Source organism: Salvelinus namaycush, chromosome 4 (genome assembly GCF_016432855.1).
Source record: "Salvelinus namaycush isolate Seneca chromosome 4, SaNama_1.0, whole genome shotgun sequence".
In the NCBI taxonomy this organism is placed as follows: domain Eukaryota; kingdom Metazoa; phylum Chordata; class Actinopteri; order Salmoniformes; family Salmonidae; genus Salvelinus; species Salvelinus namaycush.
In genome coordinates, this window is record NC_052310.1 from 33147402 (window position 1) to 33174554 (window position 27153).

General features: G+C 42.3%; 1 protein-coding gene across 1 annotated transcript; it reads left to right on the top strand.

Moving 5' to 3' along the window:
* Positions 1-2448: 2448 nt before the first annotated feature.
* On the top strand, positions 2449-26530 carry LOC120045838 (prominin-1-A-like). The gene is made up of 23 exons (XM_038990770.1): positions 2449-2692; positions 8392-8456; positions 10262-10467; positions 13841-13961; positions 14989-15052; positions 17058-17147; positions 17373-17569; positions 18496-18570; positions 18824-18887; positions 19108-19264; positions 19353-19505; positions 19614-19737; positions 19817-19905; positions 21794-21878; positions 22107-22250; positions 22433-22501; positions 22658-22750; positions 22964-23017; positions 23141-23221; positions 23584-23652; positions 23877-23966; positions 24064-24176; positions 26119-26530. Exons 1-23 carry the CDS (start codon positions 2449-2451, stop codon positions 26162-26164), a joined length of 2493 nt encoding a protein of 830 aa, XP_038846698.1. The 3' UTR covers positions 26165-26530.
* Positions 26531-27153: the final 623 nt, after the last annotated feature.

Consider the following 27153-nt stretch of genomic DNA (forward strand, 5'->3'; position numbering starts at 1 on the left):
TATGGTAGCCCACATGGGACTGGCCATCTTTCATTACCAGTAGCAAAAATAGTAGGGGAATAAACTTCCAATTTATATTGCCATATTTTGCCCATGTAGAGATGCAATGCATTGTAACCCCACAAGCAAGCCATAGTCAAATCAAATCAAAGTTTATTTGTCACGTGCGCCGAATACAACCGGTGTAGACCTTACAGTGAAATGCTTACTTACAAGCTCTTAAGCTCTTAACCAACAGTGCAGTTTAAGTAAAAACAATAGGTGGCTGGACACAATGCATAGTCCGGGTAGCCATTTGATTAGCTGTTCAGGAGTCTTATGGCTTGGGGATAAAAGCTGTTGAGAAGCCTTTTGGACCTAGACTTGGCGCTCCGGTACCGCTTGCCATGCGGTAGCAGAGTGAACAGTCTATTTTTAGGGCCTTCCTCTGACACCGCCTGGTGTAGAGGTCCTGGATGGCAGGCAGCTTAGCCCCAGTGACGTACTGGGCCGTACGTACTTCCCTCTGTAGTGCCTTGCGGTTGGAGGCCGAGCAGTTGCCATACCAAGCAGTGATGCAACCAGTCAGGATGCTCTTGATGTTGCAGCTGTTGAACCTTTTGAGGATCTGAGGACCCATACGAAATATTTGTAGTTTCCTGAATAGGCTTTGTCGTGCCCTCTTCACGACTGTCTTGGTGTGTTTGTGGACCATTCTAGTTTGTTGGTGATGTGGACACCAAGGAAGTTGAAGCTCTTAACCTGCTCCACTACAGCCCCATCGATGAGAATGGGGGCGTGCTCGGTCCTTTTCCTGTAATCCACAATCATCTCCTTTGTCTTGATTATGTTGAGGGATAGGTTGTTATTCTGGCACCACCCGGCCAGGTCTCTGACCTCCTCCCTATAGGCTGTCTCGTCGTTGTCAGTGATCAGGCCTACCACTGTTGTGTCGTCTGCAAACTTAATGATGGTGTTGGAGTCGTGCCTGGCCATGCAGTCGTGGGCCATGCAGTCGTGGGTGAACAGGGAGTACAGGAGTGACACTGTGTGACACCTCAATCAATATATTGTCCATTGTTCTTTCATCGGCGTGGTGTCATCACTGTGTTAATGTCCTCCTGTTCCATAGGCAATATAAATAATAACAAAGTCCAATACTCAGCAATAATTGTAATAATGTTCCTTGTATCCACTTAAAGGGTCCTCATTGTCTAATGCTGAGAGCTAGGCTGTGTGAGTGTATGGATAGCATACCTGAATATTGAGCCAGTCATAATGGGGTTCCATCTGTCGACTTGTCCGCTTGTGTGTTAGGTTTGATGTAGTTTTGAGGTGATTCTAGAAGTGTTTAGCTTTCTTTGTCAGTGGAAAACGTGTGTTGTCTTCTGGAAGGTCAAGATGAGTTTTGTCGGTTGGATGAAGCCACATCTCAGATTTAGCTTGCATAGCTGGGATCTCAGCTCATTGTAGGTCACCCTCTGTTTTAGCAGTTCGGCACTCAAGTCTGGGTAGATGCTGATCCTCTTCTCCGCATAGGTCAGAGGCCCCGATTCTGCTGCAAGGCGAACAATTTGCCGTTTGACTTCAAAACAGTGGATTCGTTCGTACAATCATACAGCGAGAACCATTCCGGAGAGGACCGCGTGGTGCACAATGTTAATTAGCGGCATGGAACCCAACTTCTCCTGCCCGAACAGTTAATAGAAAATATTTCCCATGAATGAATTTGAGTTGCCTGCTTCCACGCAAGTTTCAAGTCCTTTAACCCGCACATTGAATTTACGGGAATGAATTTCAAGTGATTCCGTTTTATCTTTTTGTAGATTGATTGCCCCTTCTAGTTTAGCTCGCGCTGTTTCCAGGTCACGGGCCGCCTTCTCCAGACTTTACACTTTAGTTGAATAGGCATCCACTTTAGAAGAGAGCAATGTGAGTGATTCATTTACCGGTTTTAATTGCAAATCGAGGGCAGAGATAATCTCCTTACGAACAATCTATCGGATAGTAGCGGGCAGCTCTTTCTGTTGTCTGGTGAAAGCCGCCATGTTCCCACAGGTGAATTGTGGACGGGCAGATTATGCTATCTGTGGAGCCAAAAAGACCTGCAAATTTTTTTATGTTAAAGTCCTACACCTTAATTATGGGGTTAACAATTTACATTTTTAGAAAACAATAATTTTGCAACAGAAAGAAACGATAAGGCATGTCACCGGAACCGGAAACCTGCTTCACTTGTGGTCACATTTATGGTTTCCCTCAATGCTAGTTTTCTTACAATTACAATATGAATGCATTTACTTTCCAGTGCCTGCACCCTTTCACAACAATCTCTTTACTTGTGTGTTTCCACTCCCACCCCAATGTCTCTGCTTTGTGTTTGCAGGCCCATCAATACAGAGATAGTGCCACTCTACATTCTCCAGCCTTACCCTAGCCCACCTTCCAGTCCTATCTCTAGTTCCAGTGATGGGAGCATGTAGGAGTGTTTGGAGGTTGGGGGGCTGCGCCAGGGTGGTGTTGGCCTGGATCGGGGCTCTGTTGCTGGGGTCCAGCTTGGCCCTGCCTCTCCCTGCCACCTGTCCTAAGGGTGTCTCTCCCTTGAACCTGATCCAAACACAGTACCAGTCAATCCCAGGAGCAGATACAGGCTTCATGTCCGGGGTCGTCCAGTCCTTCCTCCACACCGTTCAGCCCAACCCCTTCCCCAAAGGTCAGTCTCGGTGCATCCATCTGGTCAAAAGTAGTGTACTATATAAAGGGAATAGGGTGCCATAGGAAAAAAACTGTAGCATAATCGGACAACGCTGCTTTTCTACAGCAGTGTTTTGATCATTTTGAGCTCATTTTGACCTAGCCAGGTGTGTGCAGCCACTATGTAAATCTCATATAAATACCTGGGCTTTCACCCATTTGCAGAGGGATTTCTGCATAGAGCATATTTAAGTAGTGAGTGGACAATATTCCACTGTAGTCCAGAATCTTTGTCACCTTTGTTATCGATCCTAAATTACTATTATTTCAGAGCTGGCTCAGTTTATTTGTGACTGCTTCCTTGTTAGAGCTAGTAGTGATTCTGATGGACAAACAACAGTGAAGGCCCCTTAGGTACACAGAGACACACAGAGAGAGAGAGACACACACACACACACACACACACACACACACACACACACACACACACACACACACACACACACACACACACACACACACACACACACACACACACACACAAAGTGTGTGTTAATTAGCCATTGACCTTTGCTCAGGTGAAACTCATCCTAGATCAGAGAGCTCTTGAGTTGCTGAGCAGATTGCAATGCACAGATTGGATAGTGATAGTCTCTTTGATCATGGCTTCTATCCAATCAGGATTGGAGGATGTTGTTGAAGCAACCCTTGTTTGCTCATGTTTTGGTTGAATGTTTGGCTAATGACACTAATATTTGTGTTGTGACAAGAAAGGGGTGGTTTACAGAAGATAGTCCTATTTGGTAAAAGACCAAGTCCATATTATGGCAAGAATAGCTCAAATAAGCAAAGAGAAATGACAGTCCATCATTATTTGAAGACATGAAGGTCAGTCAATCCGGAACATTTCAAGAACTTTGAAAGTTTATTCAAGTGCAGTCGCAAAAACCACCAAGCGCTATGATGAAACTGGCTCTCATGAGGACCGCCACAGGAAAGGAAGACCCAGAGTTACCTCTGCGGCAGAGGATAAGTTCATTAAAGTTACCAGCCTAAGAATTGCAGCCCAAATAAATGCTTCATAGAGTTCAAGTAACAGACACATCTCAACATCAACTGTTCAGAGGACACTGCATGAATCAGGCTTCATGGTTGAACTGCTGTGAAGAAACTACTACTGAAGGACGCCAATAAGAAGAAGAGACTTATGTGGGCCAAGAAACACGAGCAATGGACATTAGACCGGTAGAAATCTTTCCTTTTGGTCTGATGAGTCAAAATTTGAAAATTTTGATTCCAACTACCGTGTCTTTGTGAGACGCAGAGTAGGTGAACGGATGATCTCCGCATGTGTAGTTCCCACCATGAAGCATGGAGGAGGAGGTGTGATGGTGTGGGGGTGCTTTGCTGGTGACACTGTCTGTGATATATTTAGAATTCAAAGCACACTTAACCAGCATGGCAACCACAGCATTCTGCAGCGATACACCATCCCATCTGGTTTGCGCTTAGTGGGACGATAATTTGTTTTTCAACAGGACAATGACCCAACACGCCTCCAGGCTGTATAAGGGCTATTTGACCAAGAAAGAGAGTGATGGAGTGCTGCTTCAGATGACTTGGCCTCCACAATCACCAGACCTCAACCCAATTGAGATGGTTTGGGATGAGTTGGACCGCAGAGTGAAGGAAAAGCAGCCAACAAGTGCTCAGCATAGGTGGGAACTCCTTCAAGACTATTGGAAAAGCATTCCAGGTGAAGCTGGTTGAGAGAATGCCAAGAGTGTGCAAAGCTGTCATCAAGGCAAAGGGTGGCTACTTTTAAGAATCTAAAATCTAAAATATATTTTGGTTTGTTTAACACTTTTTTGGTTACTACATGATTCCATATGTGTTATTTCATAGTTTTGTGATGTCTTCACTATTATTCTACAATGTAGAAAAATAGTAAAACTAAAGAGGTGTGTCCAAACTTTTGACTGGTACTGTATATCTGGGTCCAGGATAAAGTAACTAATGGGGCAATTGAAATCGGCGAGGGGGCAACATTTTGGGGGTTCTTGCATTGGAATTATATTAAATTCTGCTTATATCACGTTATACTACAATAAACCTAAAGTTCAAATGCCCAAGCTCCAAGATCATTGAGTGCTTTTGAAGTGACAGTCAGGTTGTCACGAAATCTGTAGCCTATCTCCACTGCGCAATATCAGAACAATGGACAGTGCCTTGTGCCGTACACACTAAAGTAAGGCTGTTTTGGTAAAGAATACAGGCTACAAGATAGATAGGTTGTTTGTAATAGCTGTCTTACCAAAATAATGCAAACGAAACGCTGAAAGTAGTAGCCTAGTTATTCATGCATGCAAACAAAAATACTGAATAGCAGTTTGACGTAGAATACCGACACAACTGCGAATGTGAACGAACGAATGAATGCGAACTGAACAAAACAGTGGTACCAAGTAGTAGTAGGCCTAGTAAAACAAAATGTCAGATCGATAAATGCATGACACAATCTATATTTAGGCTAGTTACATTAACAGTAAACAAACACAGTAAAAAAAATGCGAATGGAGAGCCAAATAACCAAAACAGCCTACAACCTACTACAGTGGAATGCAGCCATGCTCATTTGTCTTCCCAAATAAATAGGGCTATAATGGCGCTTCAAACATGGAATATAATGCCGCTCGCTAATGAGTTCAGCAACACGTTGTGATACGGCAAAATATACGTCTGTAAATCAAATTCGACACACGTAATCAATTAAGCAATGGCCAGACTACCATAAACAAGTTTCCAATATGTACAGTTCCATTTACAACCACGAAAACCCTAATAGAATGTCTAGTTATTTGATTAAACATACGATCTGTAGCTATACCCTGGGGCATCATTTGGAATATTGCGTTGGAATTATATTGAATTCTGCTTATATCACGCTATACCACAATAAACATAAAAGTTCAAATGCTTTTGACCAATAAGTAACAGGTTGGCGCAAAATCTCCGCTGCGCTCTATCGGCACCATGGACAGCACTCTACACACTAAATAACGATTTGTATTAAAACTAACCAGCTAGATTTTGTCTTACCTTTTCAGAACAGTTGCTGCCTCCTTGATGCTCTGCGGATCTTCCTGAGTAATCAGTCATTCCATTCTCCCCGAAATCTTCTTGAAAGATCCCCCTCAAATACCAGTTGGCTTAGTTGAGCTTTTCTCGGGTGCATCATGCTTCTTCTGTGCTGACGGAACACATTTGTCAAAATGGAAAATGAGTTCTCGCATGTAGCTTCCTCAGTGACAATCTCACTCACGAGCCCTATGATTTCATTTTGAAAATCGCGTGATGTTTATGTGACATTGTGGGGTATGGTGCTAAACACCTTGACAAGTTCCTTGTCTATTCAGAGAGTATATTCCATCACGGACAGAAAAAGTATACTGCCCCCCTCTCCTCTTGACTCTATCGCGTCCAATACCTCCTCAGTGGTTGCTGGTTTGAAACAAGACATTCAATAATGTCCACAGTCGCCGAAACACATACATGCGATTTCTTAACAAGTGTTGACATCTCAGTACTCGCAATGCAGTGCATTTCAAACGCTCTTTGTTTGATGCGTGCCCAGAGAATCCTTTGATACTATCAATAGCATGCTTCCAGTTAGAATACCCGACTTGGGTGAAGGCCTTGTTTGCGTTAGCATTGGACCCAACACAGAACTTTCGACGTGGGAAACAAAATGTTGCATCTGCAGTAACAGAGTATTCCAGCCACTCTCTTCCTATGAACAAGTTGCTATTAAACGAACGTTTTAAGATAGAAAACTTTAGGCTATGGTAGGATTCTAGGCTAACCTGGGCTTGCTCCGCTGTTCCAAGATCGTCAGGCACAGTCTGCTGTGGAGGGGGCTGTGGAGCCATTATCCTGGCGGCATTTGTGGAAGAGAGGGAAGGCTCTGCACTCGGAGCTAGCTGGAGCTCGGCAACATCATCGCTGCTGGGCTTGGCAGCGGCGGTGGTTTGATACTGCTGCTCATTGCTCTCCATTGGCTTTGTTTGGGTACTTTGGCGCAGCCAATTTATGATATCCATTGTGGCAGTGGCAGATTAGCTGGTTCGAGCTAGCTAAATAGGCGAAGGCTAATAACACTAACGCTTTTTACAGCTGGATAAGAAGCTAAATAAAGTATGTAGTGGTGTGGGGTGTGGGGTGTGAGACAGAGTTGAGTGAAGCTGCTTCAATGGTAAACTTGACCCCGCCCTTATAAATCAAATATTACAGGCGGAGCGGTATCACTTTATTCACTTAGCCTACCACAGATGAAGCCTTTTTCCCAGCTTTTATTGAAACCCAAAGGGATCATACATAACCTGCCCCAGTGGCTTTCCATAGTCCCCCTACACACCTCAGCGCACTCTGTCCATTGTGCAGGGAGATACAGATTTTTCACCAACCTGTCAGTCAATCATTTGGAACTTTTTTGCTATTTTTTAATATAGGGACATAAAACAAAAACTTAGCTCCCTAGTGGAGGCGGGTACACCCTCCTCCCTCTGTCATTCTCTCTCCCTTTCTCTCTATGGCTGAATGCCTGGGTATCGGGATTCAGAAGTGGATTACTATTCTGTTCCTTAAGTAACGTACATGACAGTGTACCAGTTGGGGCTTTAACACGTCTTATGGCACGCCAGCTGGGTATCTGCTTTCAGGAGATTAATAAAGAAATGGAGAGAGACTATGAGAAAGCGGAATTTCCTCTTTCCCATCTAGACGATAGAGCTCCTCTGAAGTTTCTCTTCACAATGCCAGCTGGTGTTGTGTGAACAATAACCGGCCATAAGTGCAGGGTTAGACAAGACAGTGGAGTAGGAACAGTGTGGTAGTCTCAGTTCTCACATCCCTGGTATGGTTACTAATGGTTTCCTGATCCTGAACCTAGGTTACATCTAAAGAACATACAGTAGGTTTGATTTCTGCAAGTAAATTAAATAATGATAGAGAGTAATTGTTGTATTGTGAAGGTGTGAGATCTCACTGTTAGAGAGAATGAGGGAAAGAGAGAGAGAGGGCGATGAAGAAACTGAGGGCGAGAGAAAGTGAGAGGGAATGAGAGAGATACCTAGTCAGTTGTACAACTGAATGCATTCAACTGAAATGTGTCTCCGCATTTAACCCAACCCCTCTGAATCAGTGAGGTGTGGGGGGCTTCCTTCATCGACATCCACGTCTTCCGCGTGGGTTAACTGCCTTGCTGAGGGACAGAACGACAGATTTTTACCTTGTCGGCTCTGGGATTCAATCCAGCAACCTTTCGGTTACTGGCCCAATGCTCTAACCACTAGGCTACCTGCGAGAGAGAGAGATCAGAGGGTTGATGTAAAATGTGACACCTGATCTCCATACAGCCTTTGACAGTGTGAGGTCAGATCCTCTCACATGAACAAGCCAGATGATGTTTATATGTTGAATATATTTTTGTGGTGATATCCAATCATTATTGGTTGAATGTTTAATTTTAAAAATTAATTTAACCTTTTATTTCATCAGGGAGTCATACTGAGACCAAGGTCTATTTTACAGATGAACCCTGAATTACATAAATGAAAGAAAAAACACACATTAAAATATAAATACAGAATGCAAGCAGAAAGAAAAACATGGTCATAAAAAACAAACACATCCAGATCCTCCTCCATTCTTCTCTCCTAGATCTGCTGGTTAAATTAGTGGAGAAAGGGGGCAATATATACGATGACAAGAAGACCATCAACGAGGTAAGAAAAGATGGATGTGTGCATGTGTGTGTGTGTGTCATAACTTGGTCGCTAAATCCAGAGAAACTACGGACCATGTAAAAAAAAACTGTTAGTCTCTAAATCCGTCTAGAAGGACCAAGTAAAAACGGTTGGCTGGTATGCCCTCACCCGTCTGAGCGGTGGGCTGTGAATGCCCTCACCCGCTATATACTTATAACTGATTAGTTTGGTTCTGCCCTCTATAGTGCTGTCCGGTTAGAACATGATGTTGAGGCCCATCATTGTACTCTTGATAGTCACCACCACACAGACACAGCTGTTTCCATTTGAGGATGTTTATATGATTTTAGTAACCCGAAGGACTTGGAATCTTATTGTTGTGGTTCTATAAGACAAAGATATGCAAACATGTAAACAGTATTAGTTAATGTTTGTAACTATGCAATATACACATATGTACATGAATAAATGGCAAATGGCATTACCCTTACATGTCTATAAAGGGCTATAAACACAGCATCAATATAAACATAAACTTAAACATTCACCTCTTGGAGAGAGAGAGAAACTAATTACTTGGATTTACAGAGTCCAGATTTATGGCACCCTCTCTCTTCAGCCTTGTATGAGAATCTGCCAGGCTGACACCTGATCTGGCCTGGCACCACAAGGTTGGGAATTCATCTGTGCATGAGGAAGCTCCAAGAACTGTCTGGGATGACTCGAGAAGCTTGCCCATGGCAGCTCAATAAAACACCTTAATAAAGGCCACTATGGAAAATGCTGTGTTAGCATGTGCATGCAAAAGACTATGCTTACCAATACAACAATTAAACCACTTCTGCAAAAGTACTTGTGCAACCAATGCAATAATAACACTTATGGCAGTATAGCATAATACTACATAAAATAAACAATACGTAAAGCAGCATTGGCAACTCTAACATTAAATAATACTAACAGCCATACAGTAGATCATATGGCTGAAACGTATCAAAGTAACATGAAGTAATTAGTGGTAATGACCTATTGTTATACAGCATGTAAAAACCACAATAGAACACCCCTGCACCTTACATTTCGATGCACTGCGCTTGCAGTGTCCAGATGTGCATTTCCAAGTGCTCTGATTGGTTGGGAATGGCAGGGCTATAATGGGTGAGGGATATCTTAGGTAGCCTGAGCAAGTGCTCTGATTGGTTGGGAATGGCAGGGCTATAATGGGTGAGGGATATCTTAGGTAGCCTGAGCAAGTGCTCTGATTGGTTGGGAATGGCAGGGCTATAATGGGTGAGGGATATCTTAGGTAGCCTGAGCAAGTGCTCTGATTGGTTGGGAATGGCAGGGCTATAATGAGTGAGGGATATCTTAGGTAGCCTGAGCAGCCAAATTAACGGGACTTAAAAGAAACTGATGGGATCTTGAGGGGAAGTTAGGTAGATAGGAGAGGAGCAGGACAACCTTTTTTCACAGTGTGTGTGTGTGTGTGTGTGTGTGTGTGTGTGTGTGTGTGTGTGTGTGTGTGTGTGTGTGTGTGTATGTATGTGTGTGTGTGTGTGTGTGTGTGTGTGTGTGTGTGTGTGTGTGTGTGTCAGAGGTGTGTGTCAAGTTAAGCTCTGTGTACTAGCCACAGACACTCCCTCCTAAGTTACCCTTTAGGCAGTAACCTGTGAGAGCTTTATGTAAGGCACCCTACTAATTGTGTGTGTGTGTATCTCTGTGTGTTAACCTGTGTGTGTGTGTGTGTGTGTGTGTGTGTGTGTGTGTGTGTGTGTGTGTGTGTGTGTGTGTGTGTGTGTGTGTGTGTGTATGAATCTCCTCAGGTCCTTCTCTATGAAGTTGGTTTCCTAGTGTGTGCTGCTATAGGGATCGTGTACATTATCCTTATGCCCCTGGTGGGGTTCTGCCTGGCCTGCTGTCGCTGCTGTGGAAACTGTGGAGGACACATGTACCAGGAACAGACTAAAGCTGTCCACTGTCACAGGAGAGGATTATACTGGGCTACACTACTCACAACACTAGTCATACTGTAAGTGTGTGCCACCCTGAAAAAAACAGCATAGACCAGCATAGGTGGTGGTTTTGCTGGTGACCAGCCTTCGCTGTGTTTTCGAAGTTCCTTCGTTGTGCTTTCATGGTTCATTCGCTGTGTTTTCGTGTTGACCAGCCGTCGCAGTGTTTTGCTGGTGGCCAAAATATCACATAGGGCCCCCAAAATGCTAGGGTCGGCTCTGACTGCATGTGTGGGTGGGTCTACATATGGGTAAGCAGACCCGCAAGCCACTACAGCCGTTCATGATGAGTTCATATTTTCCACATCAAAGTTGCCCATCCCTGAGCTAGACCATGCTGGACCACCATACACCAGCTTGGTCACCAGTATACCAGCATCACTATCATAAACTAATATCACCATCATAGTTACATTATTGAGGAACATTTTACTTACTATGACTGTAATATGTGGTTGTTCCACCTAGCTTTCTTAAGATGAATAGCCCTTACACCTCCAGGCTGTGTAAGGGCTGTTTGACCAAGAAGGAGAGTGATGGAGTGCTGCATTAGATGACCTGGCCTCCACAATCACCCGACCTCAACCCAATTGAGATGGTTTGGGATGAGTTGGACCGCAGAGTGAAGGAAAAGCAGCCAATAAGTGCACAGCATATGTAGGAACTCCTTCAAGACTGTTGGAAAAGCATTCCATGTGAAGCTGGTTGAGAGAATGCAAAGTGTGTGCAAAGCTGTCATCAAGGCAAAGGGTGGCTACTTTGAAGAATCAAAAATATTTTTGGATTTGTTTAACACTTTTTTGGTTACTGCATGATTCCATGTGTGTTATTTCATAGTTTTGATGTATTCACTATTATTCTACAGTGTAGAAAATAGTAAAAATAAAGAAAACCCCTTTTTTTGACTGGTACTGTATAAGGCAGGGTATTTTTAGGGTATTTTCATACGTATCTGTTTTCCCGTTTAGAAACTTCTTATGGCTGCAATCCCGTTAACGGGATCGATATAACAACAGCCAGTGAAAGTGCAGGGCGCCAAATTCAAACAACAGAAATCTCATAATTAAAATTCCTCAAACATACAAGTATCTTATACAATTTTAAAGGTAATCTTGTTGTTAATCCCACCACAGTGTCCGATTTCAAAAAGGCTTTACAGCGAAAGAACCACAAACGATTATGTTAGGTCACCGCCAAATCACAGAAAAACAGCCATTTTTCCAGCCAAAGATAGGAGTCACAAAAAGCAGAAATAGAGATAAAATGAATCACTAACCTTTTAAAGATCTTCATCAGATGACACTTATAGGACTTCATGTTACACAATACATGTATGTTTTGTTCGGTAAAGTTCATATTTATATCAAAAAATCTCAGTATACATTGGTGGGTTATGTTCAGTAGTTCCAAAAACATCCAGTGATTTTGCAGAGAGCCACATCAATTTCCAGAAATACTCATAATAAACGTTGATCAAAGATCAAGTGTTATACATGGAATTTTAGATCCACTTCTCCTTAATGCAACCACTGTGTCAGATTTCAAAAAAGCTTTACGGAAAAAGCAGACCATGCAATAATCTGAGGTCGGTGCTCAGAGCCCAATCAAGACAAAAATATATTCGCCATATTGTGCAGTCAACAGAAGTCAGAAATTACATTATAAATATTCACTTACCTTTGATGATCTTCATCAGAATGCACTCCCAGGAATCCCAGTTCCACAATAAATGTTTGATTTGTTCGGTAATGTCATTTATGTCCAAATAGCTACTTTTGTTAGCGCGTTTGGTAAAAAAATCCAAAGTCACGAAGCGCGTTCACTAAAAGCAGACGAAATGTCAAAAAGTTCTGTTACAGTCAGTAGAAACATGTCAAACAATGTATTGAATCAATCTTTAGGATGTTTTTAACATAAATCTTCAATAATGTTCCAACCGGAGAATTCCGTTGTCTTCGGAAATGCGATAGAACAGAGCTCGCTCTCACATGAACGCGCATGGTCAGCGCATGTTCAGGTCATGGTAGACCTTACTCAATCCCCTCTCATTCGGCCCCACTTCACAGTAGAAGCATCAGACAAGGTTCTAAAGACTGTTGACATCTAGCAAAATGACCCATATCCAACTGTGTATTCGATAGGGGCTGAGTTGAAAATTGACCAACCTCAGATTTCCCACTTCCTGGTTGGATTTTTTCTCAGGTTTTTGCCTGCCATATGAGTTCTGTTATACTCACAGACATCATTCAAACAGTTTTAGAAACTTCAGAGTGTTTTCTATCGAAATATACTAATAATATGCATATATTAGCAACTGGGACTGAGGAGCAGGCAGTTTACTCTGGGCACCTTTTCATCCAAGATACTCAATACTGCCCCGCAGCCATAAGAAGTAAAAAATGAATGCACTTTATGTATCTAGACCCCCCATTTGAAGAAATCCTAAGTATTTTGACAAATTCAATTATTGTGTATTAACGTAGGGAAAAGTTTAGTATTTGGTCCCATATTCTTTGCACACAATGACTAAACCAAGTTTATGACTACAAACTTATTGGATGCATTTGTGGTTTGTTTTGGTTGAGTTTTCGATGTCTTGTGTGCCATTTTGGAGTCACTTTTATCGTAAGTAAGAATAGAAAGTTAATGTGTTCTACATTCTTGTGGATGCTACCCTGATTATGGATAATCATGGATGGATCGTGAATATTGATGAGTGATAAGGTTACAGAGGAACAAAGCTCATACCCTCCAAAAATCCAAACCTCCCATGTTATTGGTAATGGTGAGAGGTTTGCATGTTTTGTTGTAGCCTCTGTAGCTTTCTTACTCATTCATGGTTTTTCTTAATTATGGCCTTATCATGATTCATTTACAACCATCTTATCCACTCACTTAGAAAGAAAATGACTCCAGTCATCATTCACCATTCAGATACTATTGGGCAAAACATAACCCAAAACAAACTGCAAATGCATTCAATGAGTTTGTAGAGTCAGAAGTTTGATGTAGTTGTTGCGTGCAAGGAATATGGGACCAAATACTAACCTTTTGACTACTTTAATACCCTATAAGTGAATTTGTCCAAACTTCTTCACATGGGAGGACTAGATACATGAAGTGCTTTCATTTCTAAACGGCAAAACTGTTATGTATGAAAATACTCACAAATAAAAGGTACATTCTGTATTGTTGCTTAATATTAAACATTTGATCTGAAATCCAAAATGCTGGAGTATAGAGCCAAATAATAATGTTTAGCTTCACTGTCCAAATACATGTAGAGGGGAGTGTATTTGGATATGAAGTGAAACAAACTACATTTTCTGTGTGTTTGTGTGCGTGCATTCATGTATGTGTGTATGTGTGTGCTTATGTGTGTGTGTGTAGTGCAGGGAACATCTGCATGTTCTTCACTAACCAGTTACTGAAAGTGAGTGTCGAGGACAGCTCTGTAGAACTCAACAATAACCTGGACAACCTCCAAACCTACCTCACTGCTGTCCCACAGGTAAGTGTGTGTGTGTGAGAGAGAGAACGTTCCTATTATTTTCAGAAGGGAAAACCAAAATAATAAATGAAGTAGAAGTAAGACCAGTTTAGTTTTTTGGTTTATAAAACAATAGATATAGCTAAAAGTAGCAACTGGACATTTTTGAATGGGTACACACATTTATTAAAAACATTCCATATTCTCTTCTGTTAAGTCTCCTGTAATAAATTACTTGGATGGCATGTCACTTATCTTCTGTTGACACACAACCACCTATAGATCAGTTACTGACCTAACACTTCTATTCAGAGTTAGTACAAAAACCACCCCACCTACCATAAATCTCTCCATAGAGAACAGCCACACACACACACACACACACACACACACACACACACACACACACACACACACACACACACACACACACACACACACACACACACACACACACACACACACAGAGAGAGGCAGGTAGCCTAGTGGTTAGAGCATTGGGCCAGTAACCGAAAGGTTGCTAGATCGAATCCCCGAGCTGACAAGGTAAACATCTGTCATTCTGCCCCTGAACAAGGTAGTTGACCCACTGTTCTTAGGCCGTCATTGTAAATAAGAATTTAACTGACTTGCCTAGTTAAACAAAAGTTTAAAAAAATTGTTTGTCTCCCCTGTCCAGCCTGCACTGTGAACACTTGTATCTGATACAACAGAGGGAGATGGGACATGAGGGTGGGAGAAGGCAGGGAGGATGGAGAGAGAAAGGGAAAGGGGGATACCTAGTCAGTTGTACAACTGAATACATTCAACTTAAATGTGTCTTCTGCATTTAACCCAACCCGTCTGAATCGGAGAGACTCAGAGAAAGGGAGAGAGGGGAAGAGAGGGATAAGCTAATGGTCGGGCAGGGTTGTGTGGTAAATCGGAAGTGGCTTTGATGTTTCGGTGCATAGTTTGTCTTTCTATTTAAATGTGTTTGAGGGAGTGCAAGTCTTCTTGTTGTCGTCTCTCCTGTGTCTAAGTGTGTTTGTCTCCTGTGTCTCATCAGCAAATTGACAGTGTGCTGATAGAGAGCAATAAGACAGTAGATGAGGTTACCAGAAGCCTCAATGGTAAGTACTGTACCTGAGCTTTGAGATCAGGGTTCACGAACAGGCAAAAAAAACAGCTCCAAATGATTTTACATTTGGAAATCTGTTCTGAAGTATCCTCAAGCATCATAGAGAGACATGATTGTATACAGTCGTGGCCAAAAGTTTTGAGAATGACACAAATATTAATTTTCACAAAGTTTGCTGCGTCAGTGTCTTTAGATATTTGTCAGATGTTACTATGGAATACTGAAGTATAATTACAAGCATTTCATAAGTTTCAAAGGTTTTTATTGACAATTACATGAAGTTGATGCAAAGAGTCAATATTTGCAGTGTTGACCCTTCTTTTTCAAGACCTCTGCAATCCGCCCTGGCATGCTGTCAATTAACTTCTGGGCCACATCCTAACTGATGCCAGCCCATTCTTGCACAAACAATGCTTGGAGTTTGTCAGAATTTGTGGGTTTTTGTTTGTCCCTCTTGAGGATTGACCACAAATTCTCAATGGGATTAAGGTCTGGGGAGTTTCCTGGCCATGGACCCAAAATATTGATGTTTTGTTCCCCGAGCCACTTAGTTATCACTTTTGCCTTATGGCAAGGTGCTCCATCATGCTGGAAAAGGCATTGTTCATCACCAAACTGATCCTGGATGGTTGAGAGAAGTTGCTCTCGGAGGATGTGTTGGTACCATTCTTTATTCATGGCTGTGTTCTTAGGCAAAACTGTGAGTGAGCCCACTCCCTTGGCTGAGAAGCAACCCCACACATGAATGGTCTCAGGATGCTTTACTGTTGGTATGACACACGACTGATGGTAACGCTCACCTTGTCTTCTCCGGACAAGCTTTTTTCCGGATGCCCCAAACAATCGGAAAGGGGATTCATCAGAGAAAATGACTTTACCCCAGTCTTCAACAGTCCAATCCCTGTACCTTTTGCAGAATATCAGTCTGTCCCTGATGTTTTTCCTGGAGAGAAGTGGCTTCTTTGCTGCCCTTCTTGACATCGGGCCATCCTCCAAATGTCTTTGCCTCACTGTGCGTGCAGATTCACTCACACCTGCCTGCTGCCATTCCTGAGCAAGCTCTGTACTGGTGGTGCCCCGAACTTTAGGAGACGGTCCTGGCGCTTGCTGGACTTTCTTGGGCGCCATGAAGCCTTCTTCACAACAATTGAACCGCTCTCCTTGAAGTTCTTGATGATCCGATAAATGGTTGATTTAGGTGCAATCTTACTGGCAGCAATATCCTTGCCTGTGAAGCCCTTTTTGTGCAAAGAAATGATGACGACACGTGTTTCCTTGCAGGTAACAATGGTTTACAGAGGAAGAACAATGATTCCAAGCACTACCCTCCTTTTTAAGCTTCCAGTCTGTTATTCGAACTCAATCAGCATGACAGAATGATATTCAGCCTTGTCCTCGTCAACACTCACACCTGTGTTAACGAGAGAATCACTGACATGATGTCAGCTGGTCCTTTTGTGGCAGGGCTGAAATGCAGTGGAAATGTTTTTGGGGGATTCAGTTCATTTGCATGGCAAAGAGGGACTTTGCAATTAATTGTAATTCATCTGATCACTCTTCATAACATTCTGGAGTATATGCAAATTGGCATCATACAAACTGAGGCAGTAGACTTTGTGAAAATTTATATCTGTGTCATTCTCAAAATTTTTGGCCATGACTGTTACACATGCAAGCAAGGTTTGAAATGATTATGTTTAGTCAAATATTATATGTTTGGGCTTCTTGCTGTCAATTTGCAGTCTACAAATGATTTGTCATTATGTTCCGGCCCCCCGACCGCTCAAGAAAAAATTGTCCCACAGCTGAATCTAGTTAATGATCCAAGTTCTAGATATTCACACAATGCGTGCAAAAGTTCTGCAAAGTAGAAATGCACTGAAACAATTATGTTGATCATTGTTTTGACCCAGAAGAAACTGCCATCCACCATTTGAGAAACACTGGTCAACAATTACATACATCTCTACCTTCTCTCTCTCTCGTCTCTCCCCCAGACATAGGTCCTCTGCTGGGCAGAGAGATCCAGAGAAGTCTAGAGGGTCCCCTGATCCCTGCCCTGAAGTCTGTCAGAGATATAGCCAAAGGTACAACTCCATCCTGTGTGTGTGTTTGTTTGTGTGGTTGTGTGTATTCCTCTTCTGATATGCTAAACTGTGTGTGTGTCTTTGTGTGCGCGTGGGCTGTTTGTGTATTCCTCTTCTGAAATAGTTTCATTTTAATTCTCTACATGAATGGTTTAATAAAGAGCTTTCAAAAGTCAAAAATCTTCTGACATTTTAATCTGTGTGTATGTTGCATCTGTATCCTAGTGGTGAACCGTACCAGTGTCCTGCTGGTGGGGTTGAACTCTACTCTAACCCAGCTCCAGTCTGATGTGACTGTGGTCCAGGCTAATGTTTCCTCTGTCAGAGACCGCATCAACAGCACACTGAGAGACCCTGACTGTAATGGGTGTTCTGCCTATCAGTCAGAGCTAGAGAAACTAACATTTGACACCACTATCACTGTGAGTGCAATCGTGTTGTCGCCTCTCCTCTCTTTTCTCTTTGCTCTCCTCTCCTCCCTTTTTTCTTCCCTCCTTCTCATCTTTACACCATTAAATGCAAATTCCATGGTAGCTCTGATAACCCAGTTATCCCCTTGTACACACTGGTGTGTATTTTCATCTTACTGGTTTGTTCTTGATAAGGAACAATTCAGGCCTTTTGCTAAACACAATCGAGCTGAAACACCTGGCTTTCTCGTGTGTTCATGGTACAGTGTGTGTCTGGTCGTGTGGTTGTGGACAGTGTGTGTGGTCGTGTGATTTTGTGTGGTTGTGGTTGTGTGTGCTGGTCTTGCAGCAGAAGTTAATGGGGTGGATATGACACAGGCAAATTAGTTATGTGGAAATGTCTTATGACATCAGGTTTCAGGGTGTTCCTCCTCCTCCCACTCTACTGTTGCTGACGCACGCTGAGTCTGTTTGTGGGTTAACCCTCTCCCCTCCTCTCCCCCCTTTCTCAAACAAGCTACCACAAATAGAGGCTTGGGTTTCAGGAAAATGACAGTTCATAATATATATATATATATACGAACACACGCACACACACAGTATGAGGAACACAAGATAAGTTCCTTATCGAGAACAAACCAGTAGGATGGAGAACAAACAGTTAAAAAACCATGGATAAGATACCATGGTGTATGTTACTCTGATATGATTGTGGAAAACAAAGCAGTATTTAATTCACCCCTATCACTGTTCTACTTCTATAACAAGCATAAGGAAGGCAATACATGCCAAAGTAAAAACGTGAATTTGTCATCTGAGTGGATAGTTCTGGTTTTGCTGCCCCCTGCTGCCAAAGAATAAGAATGACACTTACTGCAGAGAAGTCATGAGCTGTTTGTAACCTAAAGTGTATGTGTGTGTTTGTGTATGTTCCATAGATCCCCAGTCTGAATGAGCTGCAGTCGGCTGTTGATGACGTCACCAGGGCTAATCTCAACTCAAAAGTGAAAGAGGTAATTCTGTCTGGACTAAATAGGCACACTAAACACCCCCCCCCCCCCCCCATTGAGAGAGAGAGAGAGAGAGAGAGCAGTCGAAATGGATTAGTGAAGTGTAACTGACATTCCACAGCATGTTCCTGTTTGTAAGGGAGGAATTGAGAGCCACTCTTGTTCCAACATTTTTCATCCATTGACTTCTATGCGTCATTTCTGCCGGGTACTCTGAAGTAGTTACAGAGGACGTTTCTGACCATGTGTGTTTCAGGGAGAATACTTATTTGCCAGTATTCCCCAGAGAGTGACCAACGACACCAAGGACATGGTACAGAGTGAGTATTTACCTTCAAGGTCACTACTAACTGTTATAGGAGTAGGACTAGTTCAGTTAAACTACTGGCTGTTATAGGTCATTCTTATTCACAGTGACAACTTCACGAGTATGATATCTACTAGCCGTATAGCCACATCTTATGCTTTAACCTAAATACCTTTAAAACTGACCTTGGATCAGTGTCTAGAGATATATTCATTCCTCCCCCTCTCCTTCAGATGTGAAGCAGCAGCTTGAAGTCATCAAGAGACAGATCTCTTTGGTGAAGGGATACATCCCTGTCTCTGCCCTCAGCAAAATCTCAGACACACTGGGAAAGGCTCAGAGATACATCGACATGTACTCACCACAGGCAAAGTGGGTAGAGATGATCAGGTAATGAGTACACACACATAGGCACGTGCACACAGTGACAGCGCTGAACAGATAAGGTAATTATCCCTCTGTGTTTTTGTCTCTCTAGGTGGGGTGTGGGTATTATCCTGAGCTGTGTAGTTCTCCTGGTCGTAGTGTGTAACCTTCTGGGTCTGTTTTTGGGTCTGGTGGGACTGAGCCCTCAAGACGACCCGACAGAACGATCCGGCACCGCCAACTGCGCAGGAACCTTCCTAATGGCGTAAGTACTGTCACTGTGTCTGTCTGTGTGTGTGTGGTTGGGTATGAGGATGGGCATAATTGACATTTGGTAAAATAATTATCTCAACGTATTTGTCTGTGTGTGTAGGGGTGCAGGGCTAAGTTTCCTGTTCTCCTGGCTCTTTATGCTGGTGGTGTTTATACTGTTTATACTGGGAGGGAATGTCTACACACTGGTTTGCCAGCCCTGGCACAGTGGACAGCTACTACAGGTAAGAACACACACTCTCATACATGCACAATTAATTAATTGACTCACTGATTGATTGATTGTGTCTCCCCCCTCCACAGTTTGTTGACACTCCGGGCCTGATACCTGGATTCGATTTAAGAGAGATACTGGGCCTGAAGAGCAACCTGCCTCTCATTGAAGTATACAAGTGTGTAGCAGCATTATAAAGGGTTATGTAAATTAAATATCTTCTTTCTGGTTTTCTAAATTATTATTATAAGTCACTTTGGAAAAGAGTGCCTGCTAAATGTAACTTTGTTTTTCTTCTGCTATTATGCAATGTAAGGATTAATGGTGCGCGGGTCAGCTGTTTGTTCACCGGCACCCGCCAGTAAAAATGTTTTTTCTCCAACCCTATTTAATGACGGCCTACACTGGCCAAACCTAGACGACTCTGGGCCAATTGTGCGCCGCCCTATGGGACTCCCAATCACGGCCGGTTGTGATACAGCCTGGATTTGAACCAGGGTGTCTGTAGTGACGCCTCAAGCACGGAGGTGCAGTGTTTTAGACCGCTGCGCCACTCGGGCTAATAACCCATTCGCAACCGCCTGCCAATATGTGATGAAGTGAAAATCTGAGGCCCGCACCCTAATCCGATAATATAGAAAATGCGCTGTAGGCTACAGTTAGAGACGGCAGACTTTTTTTATACGGTGTTCAGGATTTTTTTTGCCTGATTTAAATATGTTTCTGCTTATAATTTCCGACATTTTGGTAGGCTATTTTTTAGTCAACTTGTCCATCAGTGGAGGCTGCTGAGGGGAGGACGGCTCATAATAATGGCTGGAATGGAATCATTGGAATGGTATCAAACACATTCACTCCATTCCGGCCATTATTATTAGCTGTCCTCCCCTCAGCAGCCTCCACTGTTGTGTATAATTAGATAAATGCAGCTTTACTTCTGTCATTATATGTTGCCCTAGAAGACTAAATAAACACTTGCTCACCAGAATAATGTAATAAATCGATAGAATGAATGCTTCAATATAGTTGACAACGGTAAAGTTTTTTCTATCATCTCTGCTTCTTTCGCGGAGCAAAGACGTTTAGGGACCGGGTAGAAAATGCAATAACTCCAAAACAAAAAACTAGAACGTTTTTCTGTGCAAAATTTCCAAAATACATAAGTTTGACCGGCTGTGAAAATGACCCAATATGTTTCTGACAAGATTTCATTTCGGGCTTGGATGCATATTTTATGTGGTTGATAAAGATAGCACCTCTACAGATGGTAGGTATCTAACTGCGCATTCGCATTCTCTCAGGCTGCTGAAAGAAATAAATCATATTTCCCCACTCCTGTACCTGAGTCAAAATTCTGCCTACATTTGGTGTATAATTTTACTGCAAGAAATACTTAATTCTGCAGGAGTTCATATTAAGGCTATATGAGAGGTTACAGTTGGTGTCCAGAATTCAGTTTCCATTTAACCCATCTGAACAGTAGGCTCCAGTTCGTATTTGAAGTCCCCGTCTTGTGACTGTCGAATTTGTATAGCGCCTCACAATCATCACACATCTATCTATCTGCTATCATTCTCTTTTACCACTTCCCAAACATTTGTTATCTGGCACTCCCTTCTCTTTATTTTCAACTCTCCATTTTGCGTTTCGCAGCTTTTCTCTTATTGAATTAAACTCCAGCATTTTCCTTTTTTGCCTCCATGATCGACTTGAACATGAACTTTTTCTGCCCGTTTCCAAAAGCATTTGGCGGTTGGCGTGTTGGCTATTTGGCGCACGTACGGTAGGGTCCTAAAGCTTAGGCATTATGCACTAATGCCAGATAGCCTAAAATATTGAAAGAAAAACGTCAATGTAGCCTATAGATATACATTTCACAAGATGAATGATACATTTATGGATATTTAAGGTATTATTTTCTCTTCATTTAACCCACCCGCCCTTCATCCACACAATATTTCATGACCCTAAACCCGCCACACCACGGATGTAACCGCTGGGACTGCGGGTTATTAGTCAACCTCCACATCACTAGTAAGGATGTATTGTTGTGCGTGTGTTTGTAGTGAATGTGAACAGAACAGGCCTCTATGGACAACCCTCCACCTGTATGAGCTCATAGACCTCAATGATCTACTCAACGTGTCCAAAGTAAGACTGTCACGCTACGGTTTCTACTCTTATCACATGTGGTTTTGACTTTTTCTGTCACCATACACTGTCTACTGATGATTACTGGGAATCACTTTATATGGGTGGTTAATTCCCAAATCATGTCTTATGTTTCCACTTCCAAAGTCCATATTTCAAACCATTTGCTATACTAGCACAATGTTTCCGCTACTCCTTTTAATTATGTGTCCACCTCTCGCCTCCCAGTACAGAGAAGAGATTCAGCAACACTTTGACAGTAATGAGATCAAACTGCCTACCATCACCCTGCTCACACCTGAGATACGCAAACAGCTACACGGCTTCTCCGACATGGTCCATGATGCTGACTTAAGCTCTGTCACACAGCAGGTACAAAGTGTGTGTGTGTGTGTGTGTGCGTGTACACGTAGATGTGCTTGTGCATTTATGTGTGACCTTTGGTCTCTAATAGTTTGTAACGTGTTCAATTGGAGTGCATATTAGGACAACATGTAGCGTCACGTCAGTATGGTTACAAAGTCTTATCATAACTATTTCTATACCGGTTTCAGATCAACGTTATTTCCAGCATTAATCTGACAGAAATAGCAGGCATGTTAGACCAACTTGCTACTGTTCAAGTGAGTAATAAAACATGTAACATGGTTACAAACATATTCCCTCCCTCTGAGCACGCTCAGCCTCTTCCATCAATGAGACGATGTGAACATCAGTGTGTGCACTAGTCATATAGATGTTTGTATAAAGACAGTACTGTGATGCATGTCTCTCAACAGATTAATACAGGTATTCAAAATCAGCTGACACAGGAGGCTGGAGGCCTGAGAGGGATCCAGTCAGGCATTGTCACTGCCATCATCCCACAACTGGTACGTCTGACTGGCCTGGTGCTATCTGTTTCTGCTCTGGACAACTTCAGCAAATGTGCAAATGTCACATATGTGTGTTTGTACTAAATATGCAGCTATCTGAATGTCTGGATTATCTATGACTATTTTATAAATCCTTAAGAGGTCATTATACAGAGCAGAGTCCTATATATTGTAAATAGATATATTACCTGTCTGACTTTTGTGTTTCAGACTCAGTTGAACTCCAACATATATGCCCTCAGTGTCATAGCATCAGAGATCAATGTAAGTAATACTGCAGAATGTTCAGAAAGCATGAGCTGCAAGGGTTCTTTCATGAAACAATGAAAATATGTAGCTATGCAATGCATGCTCATCCCTCTCCCTCCCTACCTCTTTCTTCTTTAGGGCACAGTAGGAGATGTGTTGAATAAAGTGGGAACAGCTCAAGACTTCCTCAACACCAACACTACACAGATAGTCAAGGCCGTGAGTAACCACACACATGCACGTTCAAACGGATGCACAAACACAAGCATATCTAGTCACGAAAAAAAATCCTTTACAACCAGAAAATGACACCATATGCCACATTTCTCTCATTTGGGTTTCTTTCCTAGAAAGATAAACCATTTCATCTGGTTCATGACCTCAGGTGTTCTGTACAGTAAAGAAGGAGAGATGGTAGCACCACAGCCATTACTCACATCTTAGCCCACAGTCACACGGCACACTTCACATAGTTATAGGGAATTCCACCTGATTTTCTGCTGCAAAGCTCCACTGATTCTCATGACTTCTGAGTCAATAAATGTATGGAATTTACACTTGTTTTTCTTTCTTTTTCTCAGGCAAGTAGGGAGTTCCTAGACTGTCAGATGGGGTACTTCACGACGTATGCTGACTGGGCTAACCTCACGGTGGGTTCACTTAACATTCTACTACTACTGTATCATTGCATTGCTGTATCTTGTGTATGCGGTTTAATTTTAGGTTCCTATGTTTGTTTGTGTGTGTAGTTTAGCCTCAGCCTTATGTGTAAGAATGTGTGGTTGTGGTTGATGTAAAAAGGGCTTTATAAAATACATTTGATGAAATTTGATTGTGTGAGTGTGTGTGTGCGTGCGTGTGTGTGGGTATGTAGATCACTCAACAGATTGGTCTCTGTGGCCCAGTGGCACAAGCTGTGGACTCAGCGAAGGTTGTAGTCTGCTCAAATATGATGGAGTCTCTGGTAAGAAAATGATTTCACGCATGCACCCACGCACAGAAAATGATACACTGCGTTAATCTAATATTGTTTATTAACCTACATCTGTGTTTGTGTCCAGAATGCGTTCTGGTTCAGTCTGGGCTGGTGTATGATCTTCCTGGTCCCCAGCATCATCTTCTCCATCAAACTGGCCAAGTTCTACAGGAGGATGAAGCACAGCGATGTCTACGAGTGAGTAGCAAACATATTTACACACATACATCAGATGATTGTACTTAGGTACTGGGCGGGAAATACTCATTCAGAAATAAGACCAGGGCCTGGCTATACAGTACCAGTCAAAAGTTTGGACACACCTACTCAAGGATTGGACACACCTACTCAATAATTTTTCTTTAGTTTGACTATTTTCTGCATTGTAGAATAATAGTGAAGACATCAATACTATGAAATAACTCATACGGAATCATGTAGTAAGCAAAAAATCTAAATATCAAAATAATCAAAATATATAATCAAAATATATTTTATATTTGAGATTCTTCAAAGTAGCCACCCTTTGCCTTGATAACAACTTTGCACACTCTTGGCATTCTCTCAACCAGCTTCACCTGGAATGCTTTTCCAACAGTCTTGAAGGAGTTCCCACATATGCTGTGCACTTGTTGGCTGCCTTTCCTTCATTCTGCAGTCAAACTCTTCCCAAACCATCTCAATTGGGTTAAGGTCGGGTGATTGTGGAGGCCAGGTCATCTGATGCAGCACTCATCACTCTCCTTCTTGGTCAAATAGCCCTTACACAGCATAGAGTTGTGTTGAGTCATTGTCCTGTTGAAAAACAAATGATAGTCCCACTAAGCGCAAACCAGATGGGATGGCGTATCGCTGCGGTAGCCATGCTGGTTAAGTGTGCTTTGAATTCTAAATAAATCACTGACAGTGTCACCAGCAAAGCACCATCACACCACCTCCTCCATGCTTCATGGTGGGAACCACACATGTGGAGATCATCCGTTCAGCTACTCTGCGTCTCACAAATACACTGGGTTGGAACAAAAAATCTCAAATTTGGAATCATCAGACCAAAGGACAGATTTCCACTGGTCTAATGTCCATTGCTTGTGTTTCCTGGCCCAAGCAAGTCTCTTCTTCTTATTGGTGACCTTTAGTAGTGGTTTCTTTGCAGCAATTTGTCCACGATGGCCTGATTCACGCAGTCTTCTCTGAACAGTTAATGTTGAGATGTGTCTGTTACTTGAACTCTGTGAAGCATTTATTTGAACTGCAATTTCTGAGGCTGGTAACTCTAATGAACTTATCCTCTGCAGCAGAGGCAGTCCTCATGACCTGTGGCGGTCCTCATGTGAGCCAGTTTCATCATAGTGCATGATGGTTTTTGCGACTGCACTGAAGAAACTTTCAAAGTTCTTGAAATATTCCCGGATTGACTGACCTTCATGTCCTAAAGTAATGATGGACTGTCATTTCTCTTTGCTTATTTTAGCTGTTCTTGCCATACTATGGACTTGGTCTTTTACCAAATAGGGCTATCTTCTGTATACCACCCCTACCTTGTCACAACACAACTGATTGGCTCAAACGCATTAAGAAGGAAAGAAATTCCACAAATTAACTTTTAACAAGGCACTCCTGTTAATTGAAATGCATTCCAGGTGACTACCTCATGAAGCTGGTTGAGAGAATGCCAAGAGTGTGCAAAGCTGCCATAAAGGCAAAAGGTGGCTACTTTGAAGAATCTCAAATATTAAAATATATTTTGATTTAACACTTCTTTTGCTTACTGCATGATTCCATAGGTGTTATTTCATAGTTTTGATGTCTTCACTATTATTCTACAATGTAAAAAGCATTACAAATAAAGTAAAACCCTTGAATGAGTAGGTGTGTCCAAACTTTTGACTGGTACTGTATATACCAGACTTCGTGTGCTGATCTAGCATCAGGTCCCCTGCCCGCCCATAATAAAATGATTATCTTATTATTCGTTATGATCTAAAAGGCAAAACGGATCTTATGTCAGCACTCCTACTCTATGACTTTTTGTGAACATGTGCCCAGGACACTATGACTCTGATTGAAACGTTGTAATGAAGCTGGTATGGGAACAATATACAATCTCTCTTTCTGTCTTGTCTCATCTCTCTCCCCACAGAAACCACATAGCCATGAACATCCCCCCCCGAGCCAAACCCTACTGAGCTGGTGGAAAGAGAGGACTGACAAGGGCTGTTACTGCTCTCAGGGAATAGAACCAGGGCTCTGCCACCCCACCCTGACAGAGGGACATGAATGGGTCTAATGCTACATGTACCACCTGAATAGTGATATATCAAATAGGGTAGGTACAAGTTGCCGGCTTCAACATAACGTCTATAATCATGTCATTGTGTTGTTTGTCTACAATGTCATTGACTTTTTGTTATTTTTGATATATTTATTTTCTTCTAATGAATGATATTGATTGAAATATTTGATTATGCAATGATACAATTTTGTACCAGACAATGAGTAGGATATGTGTTACGAAGCACTTTAGTAGGTCTGTTTATATATGAAAAACATTTCTGACATGCATTGTGCAAACTACTGTGATTAAAGATTTGCTACAAATAGAGACTACTGTTTGTGTTAGCTAATTCTTTCTCAAATATATTACTGATATAGTACTTGTAGTATAATATGTTTCTGATAGGATAGCACTAGCAGCAGTGGCCAATAGAAACGTGTTCTGCATGTGATTGATTGCTGTTTACAGGATGCAGTCTAAAAATGGTACAAATCAATCAATGCGTTTAGGTTTACAGCACAGATCCACCTGATTCAGTGAAGACAACCTCTCAGCATCACGATGGGGGAAGTAGGGGAGCAGAGGGAAGTGTGGGTATCGGGTTGAATTTGACCTCAATGACCGATATGAAGTGTTCTGCAGTTTTCTAGCCTCTGGGATCAGCCTCATTCCCACTCTCTCCCTATGCAGCAGGATTATCTGAGACAGAGATAGTGAGTCCCCATTGTCTTCAGCTAGGTGACGTCACTCCAGAGAATCCTCGATCAACAGTGCAGATGAAAATCCAGCGTAAGACAATAAGCGGGGCCCTCCACCACCCTTTTCCACCTCTTCTCCCCCCCCCCCCCCCCACTCCATGGTTAATGATAATTCAACCTACATGATGATATCCTTCTCACA

What these genes read in the sequence shown, in the direction of transcription:
- LOC120045838 (XM_038990770.1), top strand. Translation starts at nt 2,449, where the DNA reads ATGGGAGCATGTAGGAGTGTTTGGAGGTTGGGGGGCTGCGCCAGGGTG. An exon ending in CTCACAACACTAGTCATACT is followed by an intron (nt 10,468 to 13,840) that starts GTAAGTGTGTGC and finishes GTGTGTGTGTAG; the next exon opens with TGCAGGGAACATCTGCATGT. An exon ending in CCTCTCATTGAAGTATACAA is followed by an intron (nt 19,906 to 21,793) that starts GTGTGTAGCAGC and finishes GTGTGTTTGTAG; the next exon opens with TGAATGTGAACAGAACAGGC.